The sequence below is a fragment of the Dama dama genome, chromosome X, assembly GCF_033118175.1.
Source record: "Dama dama isolate Ldn47 chromosome X, ASM3311817v1, whole genome shotgun sequence".
NCBI lineage: Eukaryota > Metazoa > Chordata > Mammalia > Artiodactyla > Cervidae > Dama > Dama dama.
This window is the reverse complement of record NC_083714.1, coordinates 65,887,220-65,901,309: the sequence shown is the minus strand read 5'-3', so window position 1 is coordinate 65,901,309 and position 14,090 is coordinate 65,887,220. Positions and strand designations below refer to the sequence as shown.

The 14,090-nt window shown below is 37.7% G+C and overlaps 1 protein-coding gene across 1 annotated transcript in view; it reads left to right on the top strand.

Annotated features, from left to right (window-relative positions):
- DIAPH2 (diaphanous related formin 2) overlaps nt 1-14,090 on the top strand; it is a 964,220-nt gene that overhangs the window by 785,158 nt on the left and 164,972 nt on the right. Inside the window, exon 27 of the mRNA XM_061136610.1 lies at nt 3,763-3,858. Coding sequence (XP_060992593.1) covers nt 3,763-3,858 — 96 coding nt within the window. The remainder of the gene's footprint in view (nt 1-3,762; nt 3,859-14,090) is intronic.

The window sequence follows — 14,090 nt, the reverse complement described above, 5'->3', positions numbered from 1 at the left end:
ATGACAATCTCTCAGTTCCTTTGACAGTTATGAAGCAAACAAAAAACTAATGGTGAACTAGTGGTTTGAAACTTATATTTCTTTCCTTACTGAGGTTCACCAAGACCTGGCTTCTTTTTCTTCCTTCTTTTCCTTAATAGAATCATCTAGCATATACCTTCTCAGCAGGAGCTATATCACCCTCAAGGGAATCAATATTGGTTATTGGAGAGGTGGGAGGAGAAAAATCTTAGATCTTACTTTCCAAAGGGCCACAGTACATAAACAGATATATAGTTATATCTGTGATACTAAATTTTAATATGGGGGGATTAGGAAAAAGATATCTAACAAGGCTCCTTTAGGGGAGGAGGGAACAAAAATGGGGGAAAAAAAGTTGAGAAATGGTGATCTTACATAACATTCTGTTAAATGATATCAGATGGCAACCAGTAAATTAAGCACAGGGATTTATTTGTAATTTCTCTATACTTTATGTCATATTTGTTCTTTCCATCTTTTTAGTCCATAAACAATATAGTAGTATTAAAGAATTTTAATGACATGCTATCCATAATATCATTATGTTATAGACTTTTTTCATGTTTGCCCATCATTTATGTTAAATGATAAATACATACTGCTTGATATTCTGTTCTCTTTACTCATATACATGTATTCATCTTTTTACATAGCCTTCATCATGACTGTTTTTATAAGGATACAGAAATTTAGTTGAACTTTGTTTCTCTTCTGGTTGTACTTCTGTATCTAAAAACTCCTTCCATGTCTTCTTTTCCCCTGACTGCCTTTTAAAAATTGAGATCCTCAGAAAATATATTCTATGCCCCTTCTTCTCATACATTATCTCAGGGTCATCTCACCCATCTTCCAATGACACTCTCATTTTTAGCTCCAGTCTAGACTTCACTCCTGGGCTCCAGATTCATATTTCCAACTTCTTACTGGATTTCTCTACTTAGATATTCCTCAAAAAAGCAATTTTTTTCAAACCTGTTTATCCTTTATCTTCTAGACTTTTTTTCTCCCTCTTGATATCACCCTTCCAGCCAGGTTCTATTGACTGTATTAATACCTTTAAAATATCCCTCCTCTCTGGTCACTCTGTTAACCCTTGAATTCAGTCCTTTATCTCTTACTGAGAGAATTACCATTACACTCCTAAACATCTCCCTACCTTCTGTCATGCTGTCTCCAGAGTTATCCTTCACAGTGCTGTCTGACAAGTCTTTCTAAAGTATAAATCGTATCGAGTCACTTCCTATATTGCTTATGGCTGCACTGCCCAATATAGTAACCATGAGCCACATATAGCTATTGAGCACTTGAAATGTAGCTAATCTGAAATGAAAGATGCTGAAATTAAATTGTGTTAGATTTATGAGACTTGGCCTGATAAAAGGAATGTAAAATATATATAATTTTTTATATATTGAGATAAATATTAATATATTAAGATTCATTTCACCAGTTTCCTTTTATCTTTTTAAATATGGCTACAGACAACTTAAAATTATTTATGTGGCTCACGTTTGTGGTTTGTATTATATATTTGTTAGTGCTAGCTTATAGGATAATGCTCCAACCCATGTCATAGCATTAAAAAACAAAACTCAACTGAATAAATTTTAAATTCCTAATTGGTTTTATTAAATGAATCATAAATTGGGTGACATCTCATCTGGTAAATAGAAGAGAGCTCTAAAGAGCTGTACAAAAGGGAAGACTTTTATAGGCAGAAGGAAGCAAGACAAGGAAGTTATTCTAGCAAAGAGTAGATTGTTCAGACAAGGTCACCTTCCTTTGTTGGACAATGGGAGGTCTATCAGGTCAACTTCCTTTCTAGTGTTGACCAGGAAATTTCAGACTGAGTGATTAAGATTATATTCCTAGGAGAGGCTGAAACTGCAATGAGATTAAGTCTCCATTTGGTGATGTGAGCCTTTTTACAGGTGACTCCATTTGGGGCCTGTTGGCTCTTTTTAACAACAGCGTTATGATGTTTCATCATGTGGCCATCACATGCCTAGTCCATTTCATCTTCTTCTAGCTATCATGCAACAATTGATCTGGGTTCATACCAGGGTCCCTCCACATGCCAGCTGTGTAATCTGCAGCAAGATGCTTAAACTCTCCAAGTTTTAGTATACCTAGCTGAAAAACAAAGATATTATTTGCTTCAATATTTTGTTGGGAGGATCATAGCACCAAAGTGGGACTTCCCTGGCTGTCTGGTGGTTTAAGTGCTGTCACTGCTGTAGGTCCAGGTTCGATCCCTGGTCAAGGAACTAAGATCCCACAAGCTGCGTGGTGCAGCCAAAAAAAGATATAATCAATGTCAAGTGCCTACCACATAAAATTTAATTCTCCCTGATACATTCCAGGCATGTCAGACTTCATTTCCTCTTTTGTTTCTATTGTAAAGAGCAGGTGATGGTTCAGATGTGTATGCAGCCTTAATATTCCTAAAAGTGAACATCCTCTTCCCTTGTTTAGTCACTGGAGTTCTACTTTCCCTTTATTTTTCTTGTTTTCATCAAATATTATACCTTAAAACCTCTGTGTTTCCTTCTATTTTTTCACTCAGTGTCCTGTCCTAGAGATTGATTTTAAAAATAAAACAATGATTGTAACATTGAGGAACTCTCAAGTCAAATGAAGAACGTAATAAAGATTGTAGCTTGTTCTTGCCGCATAAGACAATATTTTTCCCCTATGATCTGACACCCCACAGTCAATCCTTTAAGCAAAGTAGGATTTAAATTTAATTTAGGAATAACATCAGAAACAATTTCTTCTCCCTCAGTCCCACTCTTTTCTCTTAACCCTCCTGCTTGCAAATGTCTTCTACCCTAGACCCACACGTTAGCTACCACTCAAATTAACTACCTAGTGAGGGTCCTTTTCATCAGTGAGGTTTGTTGAGAAAAGGCTCCTCAGCTCACTGTGGATTATCCACAGTGTCTTAGAGTTTCTGGCAATGGACACTTGCTCTAACAAATCTTAAAAGTGTTTTTGATGGCCAGAATTGTCAAAGATAAGAGTAGGGTGAAATGTTTTATATATGTTTCCGTTGAGAACTTCCATGAACATCTTTTGAGTATTCCACTCATAGGAAAAGCTTAGAAGCACAACAGCATTCTAAAAGGGGTGATAAGACTGGCTAATGTCTCTCAAGTGTAAAATGTGGCCTTTCAGATGATGTAGTCACCTTTGCCTTCTACAATGTCAGTATTTCAAAATGGGTAAAGGATATGGATTAGGTAGGAGCTGAATGCAAATGTGTTTTGCAAATAGTGTCTTTTAAGATAATTGCAGATGATGGTTGAATGCTGAAGGTATTAATACAATCAGTATTTAACCTTGTGTAACTCTGCTTCATCAAATCACACCCTGCACATTGATTGCATTAAGCCAGGTCAGTGGTTTCTTACTTGGGAATATCTTATAAGAATCTTAACAGGAAGGCAACAGTGGTTGATCAGCTGCTGTTTATTTACATACTGAACATGTCATCAGTAATACAAAAGACAAGGTCTTTAAGTTAAAAGAACAGTGAGGTTGGCATGAATTTTGCTTAATGGTGCGTAATAAGCAAAGTAGTCTGTGGTGCCAGAAACTGACAGGATGCATTATGTTGAAACAGATATATGTCTTTAATTTAGGGGTATTATGTAAATCTGACATGAGTTTTTCCCTTTATTTTCCTGTAGTTTAACTTTAATTGCTCCAAGATTAATTCTGATTTTTCCCTTCCTCCAGAGGGTGATGAGACGGGCGTGATGGATAATCTTCTGGAAGCCCTGCAATCAGGGGCGGCATTCCGAGACCGCAGAAAGCGGATTCCAAGGAATCCAGGTAAGAGCCATTCTAGCTCACATGGTATTATAGAATGTAAATGCTCAGAACCAAATACCAAAAAAAAAAAAAAAAACCTTTTTCATGAAAAAAAAATAATTTTTTGAAACAGTTGATCTCAGTTCACAAGTGAAGTCTCAGGAAGCTTCTATATCTACCTGATCACAAGTTTTAACTTTGTAAAAGTGTCTTCAAATAACAGTTGCTGCTGCTAAGTCACTTCAGTCGTGTCTGACTCTGTGCGACCCCATAGACAGCAGACCACCAGGCTCCACCGTCCCTGAGATTCTCCAGGCAAGAGTACTGGAGTGGGTTGCCATTTCCTTCTCCAATGCAGGAAAGTGAAGTCGCTCAGTCGTGTCCGACTCTTCGCCACACCATAACAGTAGGCTTTGCAAGAAAAAGTTTAGAAACAAGGATTCCCACTGTGTTTAATACTAAATATTTTTAATTGTTATTTTATGAGCATGTGGTTTGTCTAGAAGATGGTTTAAAATCGTAACTGTAATTAAAGTCATTCCAAGTAATTGACTTTAAGGATGTCACAGGTAAGAAAACTGAGATAATGCTTCTTTTCAGAGGTCATTTTGGCTTCACGATCCATTCTCCATGTTACTGAAGAGAGGAGAGGCACTGATGATCCAAGATCCCCTGAAATCTCAAAGTGTTGGAACCCCTTTTTGTGTGTGTTAGATAAGTAACAAATCCATACTATGAAATTGATCTTGCAGGAAGAAAAAACATAAAAGAAAAACAGCCTCCCTCCCTCGAGTGGAACCAGAAAGTTATCCATCTTTCCACTTCATAACCTATGTCTGAAATAAATAAGAACTTCTTGCAGAATAATCCAAGTAGGCTGAGCTATCTACTTCTTTTAAGGAAATTTTTATATTTTTAATTCCTATCTTTCTTGAAGTAGAGGGAGAAATTATATGTGTTGTTTGTAAAAGTTCTCTTCATGGGCTGTAGAGTGATATGGAGATGTCAATGAAAAAAGGAAAATTAATAGTAAACATGGAAACTCTACTTAATTTAGATTAGTAAGATTTGCCTTGTATAGTCTACAACTCAGAAATATTCTATGTTTGGAATAGAAACGGTCATATTTCATTAAAATGGAAATTCAGTTCAGTTCAGTCACTCAGTCGTGTCCGACTCCCTGTGACCCCATGGACTGTAGCACGCCAGGCTTCCCTGTCCATCACCAACTCCCAAAGCTTGCTCAAACTCATGTCCATTGAAAAAGCAATGGCAGACCACTTCAGTATTCTTGTCTTGAGAACCCCATGAACAGTATGAAAAGGCAAAATGGAAATTGGCTCCTCTCAAAACTATTGTACTCCCAACAAAATAATGAAAGAAATGAAGCCCAGTGAAGAATGAATGACCAAGCTTTGTCCCCTTAGTCCCTGGCACAGGAATATGGGTGCAAAAGGCTGACAAGTAACAGGAAGTACAGCTGATCTCTCCACCATCCCCCATCTCCCTAACAATGAGAGGATGCCTGGATGACAAATACATATCTCACACGCTCCGAGAGCCACCCCCAGAGAGGCCCCTCTGAGATGATAACTCTTTCCTAGCAGGAACCACCATTGGGCTACAGAAACCATTAACCATGTGGAACATCCTCTAATATGCTGTGGGATGCAGAAATACAAAGTCATCTGTCAGCAAGCACCAAAAGAGACCCTAAGAGTCAAAGCTATTCCTCAACAAGCACCAAAGAAACAGTCTTAGAAAAGCAGTGTAAGAGCTCTGTGGTCACCTTGCAAATACATACAAGCAAATTCATTATCCTAGGGAACTGCACTGCTGTTTGGTTCATGACACCTGAGTTAGGAAACATTGGTGCTTCCTGGTGCCTGCCATCATTCTCCCTCCACTTAAAAAAAAATAAAATTTATTTGGCTGTGCCGGGCCTTAGGTGCAGCATGCAAAAAAAAAAAAAAAAAAGATCCAGAAAAGCTTTTGGCAATGGTGAAATTCATGGCCGAAGACAATGTAAGTTGTATTTCATCTTTTTCGCATTTGAGTGAATCCTGGTGGGTAGATAAGCCTGAAAGTTAGATTTTGTTGAGAGAAGAATGTTTTGTTTGGAGTGTAAGACTACTTTATGTGGATGAAGACATTGCAGATGGCCTACAAAAAGAGTGGAAGACTGAAGGAAAGAAAATTAACATCTTTATTTATATGTCCATATTTTTTAAGGTAATGCCGTATGGTAGAATGTCAGGAGCACTACTAATCTGTCCTCAATCTTGACCTGTAAAATACAAATATTCTCCCATGCTACCAGAGGCCCCTTCCACCTTTTAAGGAAAATAAAAACCACTTTTGCTCTTTCTTGAACAATCAGAGCATTTATAGTCAGTGGAAAGCAAACTGAAATAATTTTTCTACCAATGCAGTTTTCTGTTAAGCAGCTTATAAGTAAAAGCACCTTATTCTGTGCCATAAAAGAACTGCCATCATCTTTCTAGGCTGTTTATTTTTAAAATACATTTGCTAAGGCCCCTGTCTGATTAGTCTCACACCTCATACTGAGACTGTAGCAAGAGAGAGATCATTCCATGGTGTTTCTGTGAGTTTAGTACTAAGGGAATGTAGTGTTGTCAACTGCAAAACACTAAGAATATATTCACAAGCTGTAGAATTTTTTAGTACTGATTGAGAGTAATCTAAATTAAGACCTCTCTTATTTTGTAGTTGGAGAGCCTCCACAAGCACGTAGGGTCAAAAATATCAGCCCTGTTAGCTCTGGCAGCCATTCCAAGGAGCAGCAGCCAATGCACATGTCCAGTGGTGAGAAGAAACCAGAAGGCAGACAGTGGCAGTGATTGGTAAAGCATCTTGGATATCAGTAGAAGTGCTTGACGGGAGAGGGAGGGGAAGGCAGGCACAGAGTTTGCAAGTCTGCCAAAAACTCTTTTGTCTGCTTCCCTCTTTCTTAAAGCAACAGAACTGGGGGGCTGTTCCACATTGCCTCCCTGTTTCTGCCTCTCTTAGCTAAGATCCTCTTTTCCTGCTGGCCTCCTTTTGTTTTCACTTTCCTAGGCACCTTATTTTGTTCCTTCCCAAGATCCCATTGACTTTATAGTGTTACACTTTCCCTGTTCAACCCCAGTATCCTTGTTCCTGTCCAAAAACCTCTACTTTACCATGGTGAGATAAAAGCAGAAAAAATAAACTATAAAGAAGACTATTTTCTCCAAGTCAAGTCAAATCAGAGGAAATAGCCAAAAAAATCTGAAATCAAAGTCAACCACAGACAGCAAAGAAGTACTGCTCTGCTTGTCAAACCCCTTATCATTGCTTACAGATGGAAACTTCAACGTGTGCAATACATAGCCCTACAGTTGTGCATCTAATTGCAGTGTTTTCAATTCCATATTTAAAGAAAATGAAGTGGGAGTCTGTATTTTTCATTAGAAAATCAAAATGTTAATAAATGGTATGAAGAGTTGCCTAAATTGCAAATCTTCTGCAGTGAGCCGATGTTCCCCTCCCTAAGAAGAACTCACATTAGTTCACTCAGAAAGAGCTCCCAAATATTGCCTCCAGCCCATTCAGCTGAGTGTACCATTTCAGCTTAGGGCAACAAAAGCCATTTTAAGGGAGAGGATCACATTTGTAGTGATTTTAAAAATATTACTAACTGGTATAGCACGGGACCCAGCCAATTAGAACATGCAAGGGTAAGGAATGGCCTGATGGCTGTACCAATGCCCACTGGCTGAATATTAATCCAGATTATGGCTGGGCTGGTGTCAAACTCAGAAATTAGGAAATGAACCCCTAAACATTCATTCATTCATTCAACTTCCTCTGTTTTGTGAAAGGTACTTTGTTAGACATGATGACAGATCCAAAAATAATTAAGATTTCCTTAGTTATAAGACCCTTGTGTCTTATAGAAATGATAAAGATAGAAAGACTACAGAATAAGGCAGACAATAGGGGCATTATACAAGAGATGTTAATAACATACTATGTGAGTTCTGAGGAGGGAAATATCATGCCATATCAATATGTCAGAAAAAATCATGGAGAAAAAGGCTTTGAAGGATAAGTATGGATTTCAGCAGTAGGAGTTGGAGGTGGGAATAGTGGGCATTTGAGTTAGATGAAATATCGTTAAGAGTTTAGAAAGTGCAAAGCATTTTGGGAGAGTGGCAAATAGCACAGCTACTAAGAAAATAGGTTATATAAAGTGTAAAAATATGGAGATAATTCTGGAAAAGTAGGTTGTTACTCTATCAGAGAGTGCTTGAATAAGAGACTAAGGTGTATCATTCTTTGCTGCTGCTGCTAAGTCACTTCAGTCGTGTCTGACTCTGTGTGACCCCATCCCTGGGATTCTCCAGGCAAGAACACTGGAGTGGGTTGCCATTTCCTTCTCCAATGCATAAAAGTGAAAAGTGAAAGTGAAGTTGCTCAGTTATGTCCGACTCTTCGCGACCCCATGGACTGCAGCCTACCAGGCTCCTCTATCCATGGGATTTTCCAGGCTTTAGGCAATGGGAATATACTGAACGTTTTAACAGTGGAAGAATATGATCAAAGCTATATATTGAGATATTTAATCTATAGGAATGTGGGTGATGACTTAGGATTCTGCTGTCATATCCTTAGACAAAAGGAGGTAATTTAGGGAAAGAGAAGTAACCAGGAGTCAAGGCTAATCCTAGGATTTTGACTTTGAATAGCTGGGAGGATACTTGGGTTATGAGAGAATACTACTGAGATCAGGAAAAGGAATAGTGATAAAAGACAAATTCAGTTTGGGGCAAGTGAAACTGCAAGTGGTAGCAGAGAATTGATATCAAGATGTCCAGAAGTTTCTTGGAAATATGACTGTAGATTTCATCACAAGATGGTTGAGTTAGTGAGATTTCCGATTATATTGAATACTTTGGAAATGGAAGAGATTATTAGAGGGATTATTAAAAATAAATCCAAACCCAGAACTTTGAAAATGTCTCTCCTTAGGGTCTAAAAGTAGAAGACTAGCAGAGAAGATCGATCAGGAACACTTGGGTAGGTAGGAGGCCAATCAAAACATTATTGTTCTAAAAGCAAAGGAAGGCAAAAAAGATGGGCTATTTTCAACAATGGCATATGCTACAGTGAAATCAAATAAGATCAAGACCATTGATTTGCCATTTGGGAGCTTTCTAGTGACATTTTAAGAGCATCTTTTCAATATTGAAATGGAACTGGGAGCCAGAAGGGAGGAACTTAGTAGATGGTGAAGCTCTAGGGGTAGATAGTATTCATTCAGAATTAAACAATTTTGTTGACTGTCCCCTGGGCATCACATGCTGGGTTAGGTACTGAGGATGTGACACCAAACAGGACATTTGCCTTGACGAGCTCACAGACCATTTGAGAAAACATGCATATAATCCACATGATACAAGTGCAATGCAAGAAACTAACACAGCATTGTAAATCAACTGTACTTCAGGTAAAAACATTTTAATTAAAAAAAAAACAGCGCAATCTTATATGTGCCATGATGAGATAGGAATCATGTGTTTATGTAGTATGGGACGTAGACTAATTCCCCACATCCCCTACCCTCTTGCTTTTGTATTCCCTAAAATATGTGTTAGTCACTTCTGTCATGTCCTACTCTTTGTGACCACATGGACTGTAGCCTGCCAGACTCCTCTGTCCAAGGAATTCTCCAGACAAGGATACTGGAGTGGGTAGACATTCCCTTCTCCAGGGGATTTTTCTGACCCGGAGATGGAACCTAGGTCTCCTGCATTGCTGGTGGGTTTCTTTACTGTCTAAAATATAGACTACACTTTCTATAAATTTGGTGGGTGAAAGGAACATTTCAGTTTCTATCATCTATGAATTTGGCTAAATCTTTCTGGACTCTGTTACAACCTTTGTTAGCACTTAAGGTAATAAGTCCCATATGTTTATGACCTACTTTGTAAAGAATTGTCCATCAGTATTCTTAACTTTGTCATTATAAGGTCAAAGATACGCTTTGGAGGAAGAAGAAATTCATAAAGAAAACCTTGCAGGAGTAAAAACCACACTTAAAATATATACACAATGCCACATCTTTTTTTTTTTTTCTTCTGAATATCTATAGATACTTCGAACATGCTTATCTTTTAATCAGCCCCACCTCTTCCTTCACTGCCCACTGTAAGTATAAACAGGTTTCTCAGCAATAGATAGATATCTGAGCTATTTTGGCTATGACTAGATTTTGATATATAGTTCTAGACATTAAAAACACACATACACAAGAAGAGCATTACAGACATGAAACCAGGAAACAGAATAAATGTAATTTAGTTTTAGAAATATGCAAGGCAACTAAGAAAATTAAATTTGGATAAGCAGAAGAAACTCAGGAGACACGTGATCCTAGTTTTATGGATCAGCAAATGAAAGTGAAAAAGTGAAAGTGTTAGTCGCTCAGTCATGTCCAACTCTTTGTGACCCCATGGACTGGAGCCCACCAGGCTCCTCTGTCCATGGAATTCTCCAGGTAAGTCTAAATGAGAAGATATAATTTACCATTTGAGAACAGAGAGGAGACAGGAAACAACAATAGCCAACTGGAAAAATCAAACTCTTAAGTCTTAATATTAGGGAAAATATTTCTGTAACAAAGCCAAACCGACATTTCTTAGGCCTCTCTACCTCACAGTAGCCACTGTTCATTTGCTTTCATCTAAAATACCCTGCATTTCCTTGTCTGCTGTTTGCTACAGCAGCTGACACCCTCCTGCTTTCAGCCAGAGCTTGAGAGCTGTCAGTGGCAAAGTGGGAAGAAATGCCTCTCTCTTCTTTTAGTGTGACACTCCACCAGTGTACCAAGATAATATACTACTTATGCCTCAAGGTCTTACAGACATTTTTAGAAAAACAGCTTTCAGATATAAGTTACAGTCCTCTTGATCTCCATAGGATTTGGCCCCATGCACCAAGGCCCAAAGACAAACCCATGTAGCATTCAGTATCCTCCTCCCTTTTTTGATGATCAGGATCTGTTGGGGTTTTCTGTTTGGTTTTGTTTCATTATTTTCACTAGGTCAAGCAGGTCATTTATTCTAAGCTGTTTACTTCTTTCTCCCTCAGGATGAGTTCTTTCCCATGAGCTTTCTCAGTCTTTATTTCTAAGTGTCAGAATCTTAGACTAGCTGACTCAACCCCATTTTGTCTGTAGTAAAGTTACTATATTGTAATATGCAATTCAAATCTAGTAAAAAAAAATTGACATAATGCAAACAAATGAAAACAGTATTCATCCAACTATTTATTGATTAAATAGTAGGGGTCAGGCAACAGTGCTTGAACCCTGGAGGGCAAAGATGGAAAAAACATAGGTCTTGCCCTCAAGAACTCAGCGTCTCATGAAGAAAACAGTGTATACATAATATAAATGCTATGGTATGAGTATGTAGAAAGTGCTAAAAGAGGAATAAAATGCCTGGAGAACTGAAGAAAGTTTTCATGATAAAAGTGGCATTTGAACTGTGTTTTGAAGGATGAATAGTAGTTTATGTGGAAAACACAAGGAAGGATGACAAATGCATGCAATGGAGAATGGAAAGGAGTGGTGATGATGAAAAGTTTGTTTCAACAAAGCCAACAGAGGTTTTTAAGTAGAGGATTACCTGATTATTTGTGCATACACACATACAAACACACACACACATGAAAGCAGGAGGGGTTGAGACTGGGGTTAACCAATTTGAGGGACATTTTCATGTATACAGTTATAGAAACCTTGGGATCCCCCAGGAAGAGTGTGTCCAGTGGGAGGTAAAGGCCAAGAACAGTGTCTTTGGGAATTGCAGTATTTAGGAGGCAAACAGAAGAATCAGCAAAGGACACCGAGGGGACAAAATAATTAGAAAGCGAAGAAGAGAAGCAGCAAAAAGTGATGCCTGGAAGACAGAGGGTAGAGAGAATTTCAGAATGGAGATAGTAAGGTCACATCCTGCAGAAAGTTAAGTAGAATTATGACTGAAACGAGACCAGTGGGTTTGTCCGCTAGCAGGTAACAGCTGTCCTTTTCCCAAGCAGTTCTAATAGAGCAGTGAGGGCCAAGAGGGAAGATTTAAGGGATTAAAGAATGAAGAATATCTTTTGATCCTTAAGTGCTGGGATTTGAAGGGGAAAAAAAGGGAGTTAGAGAATGAAAAGATAAATTGTGTCTCTTCTAGAGATCCTGATAGTAAACTAGATACTTTCAAGGGTCTTGAATGGTGTTGCCAATTATATTAATAAATTATTATACCTAATTTTTCCCTCTTAATTCAGTTGTATTTATTGAACATATACTATGTGATGTACTTAAAATACTTTACCATGCTTGGTGCTTTACAGTTAACAGAGCACTTTCTCATCTGTTGTGTGTATGTGACTCATAGCTATTTAGTACAGAGTTCTGTTTGTGTAAGTTAAAATGAATGACATTGTGGCTTATGCAGAGAAGTGTAGGTGGGAGTGGAGGTGGGGAAGGAGACAAAAAGGACCAAATAATCCTTAGGCCAGTCACTCAGTGTTCTCAGTAGTGTTAGCTCAGTTACCTCTTGGCAATAACTACAGGGTAAATACTAGGGTATTTACCTAGTATTGATAAGTACTAGGTATTTATCAATTTGGTGTATTGATCAACATTTCAGTGACAGATACAAAGAGAGCAGGTAAGATAATCTAGGGTAAATGAGAGAGCAACCTACAAAGGGTGAACCCTGGAGAAAACAAACATTTGTAGCACTGGTTCTCAGCCCTGGCTAAACACTGGAATCACTTTGAGGTACTTTAAAAAAAAATACCCATGTCTGGTTCCTCTTTGAAATAATCAAATCCAAATCTATGGAGTCAGGGCCTAAGAAATAGTATATTTTAAAAGTGATATATTGCTATATATAAAATAGATAAATAACAAAGACCTACTGTAGGGCACAGGGAACTATATTCAAGATCTTGTAGTAACCCTTAATAGAAAAGAATCTGAAAAAGAATAGATATATGCATATATGTATAATTGATTCACTTTGCTGTACACCTGAAACTAACACATTAGAAATCAACTATACTTCAATTAAAAAGAAGTTATTCAGGTGATTTGAATGTGCCACAAAAGTTGAGAACCACCAATTCATGGGACTAGCTTGGAAACCAAAGCACATAAAAGAGGGCATTTAAGGGGTTGGTTATGGAGGAGTGGGGAGAAAAAAAGTAGTGTGGTACCGCTGAAGCTAAAGGCATAGAACTTTTCAAAGACTAAGTCCTAAATAGCATCAGATGTAGCTGGGAGGGCCAATAAAATAAGGATTGGAAAGGATCCAGTAGATTTAACTATTAATATTAGGACTTCATTGATGACTTTGGCCAAAACAGTTTTAGGAGAGTGTGTTTGGATAGGGGTGAGAGTGAGTCAGATGTCCTGAGTTCTAAAATGCTTTTAATTTTTAAGGCCAGTTAACATAGTGTCTTTTTTTTCAATCACTTCATGTGAATCTTATGATGAAATGTGTACCTGTATTAGTTACTCAATTTTTGTTTGTTTTTTTCTTTTTATTTATGGAAATTAAATTTTACTTTTGGGGCAGACATATACATGTGTTCATTAATAAGCTGTAGGTTTGCATTAGGGAGGGCAAAAACAAGATTGCTATGTAGTCTATCCTTGATTGTTCTTTGACAACTAGAGAACAAATTGAACACAGACCATTTATGCCCTATTTATATGCAAAATTGTCCTAAGCAACCACTGATGATGTTCTCTATAGAAATTTCAATCATTTTTGCTTGTCTGTTCTCCTACACAATATAATCAGCTCTGCTGCAGATTTCTTCATTGGTGATTTCTGCAAGCTAGTAGGAGATAAGGTCAATTTCAGTTGATTTTTATGAGAATATGAATTTAACAGGCTTCCTTTAGATATTAGAACATGGGAAAGTTAAGACAAGCAATTATTATGCAGCAGTAAATTCCTCTTGGTAGTTTTAATTCCATGTCAAAAATTCCTGGACCTGCTAATCTTGGTAGCTAAGCTCCCACAACCACCTGCTTATTTACAGACCTTCAGTTCAGGAATAAATGTTTGGGACCCTATATGTCAGGTGCATGATATCATTCTAATATGAGAAGGCACTCTGTGCATCTGTAGCTATATTCAATGACAAGGTATTTTTCAGACTGTCCTAAGTATCTTAAATTTTCTAAAAACCTAATTGCTTTC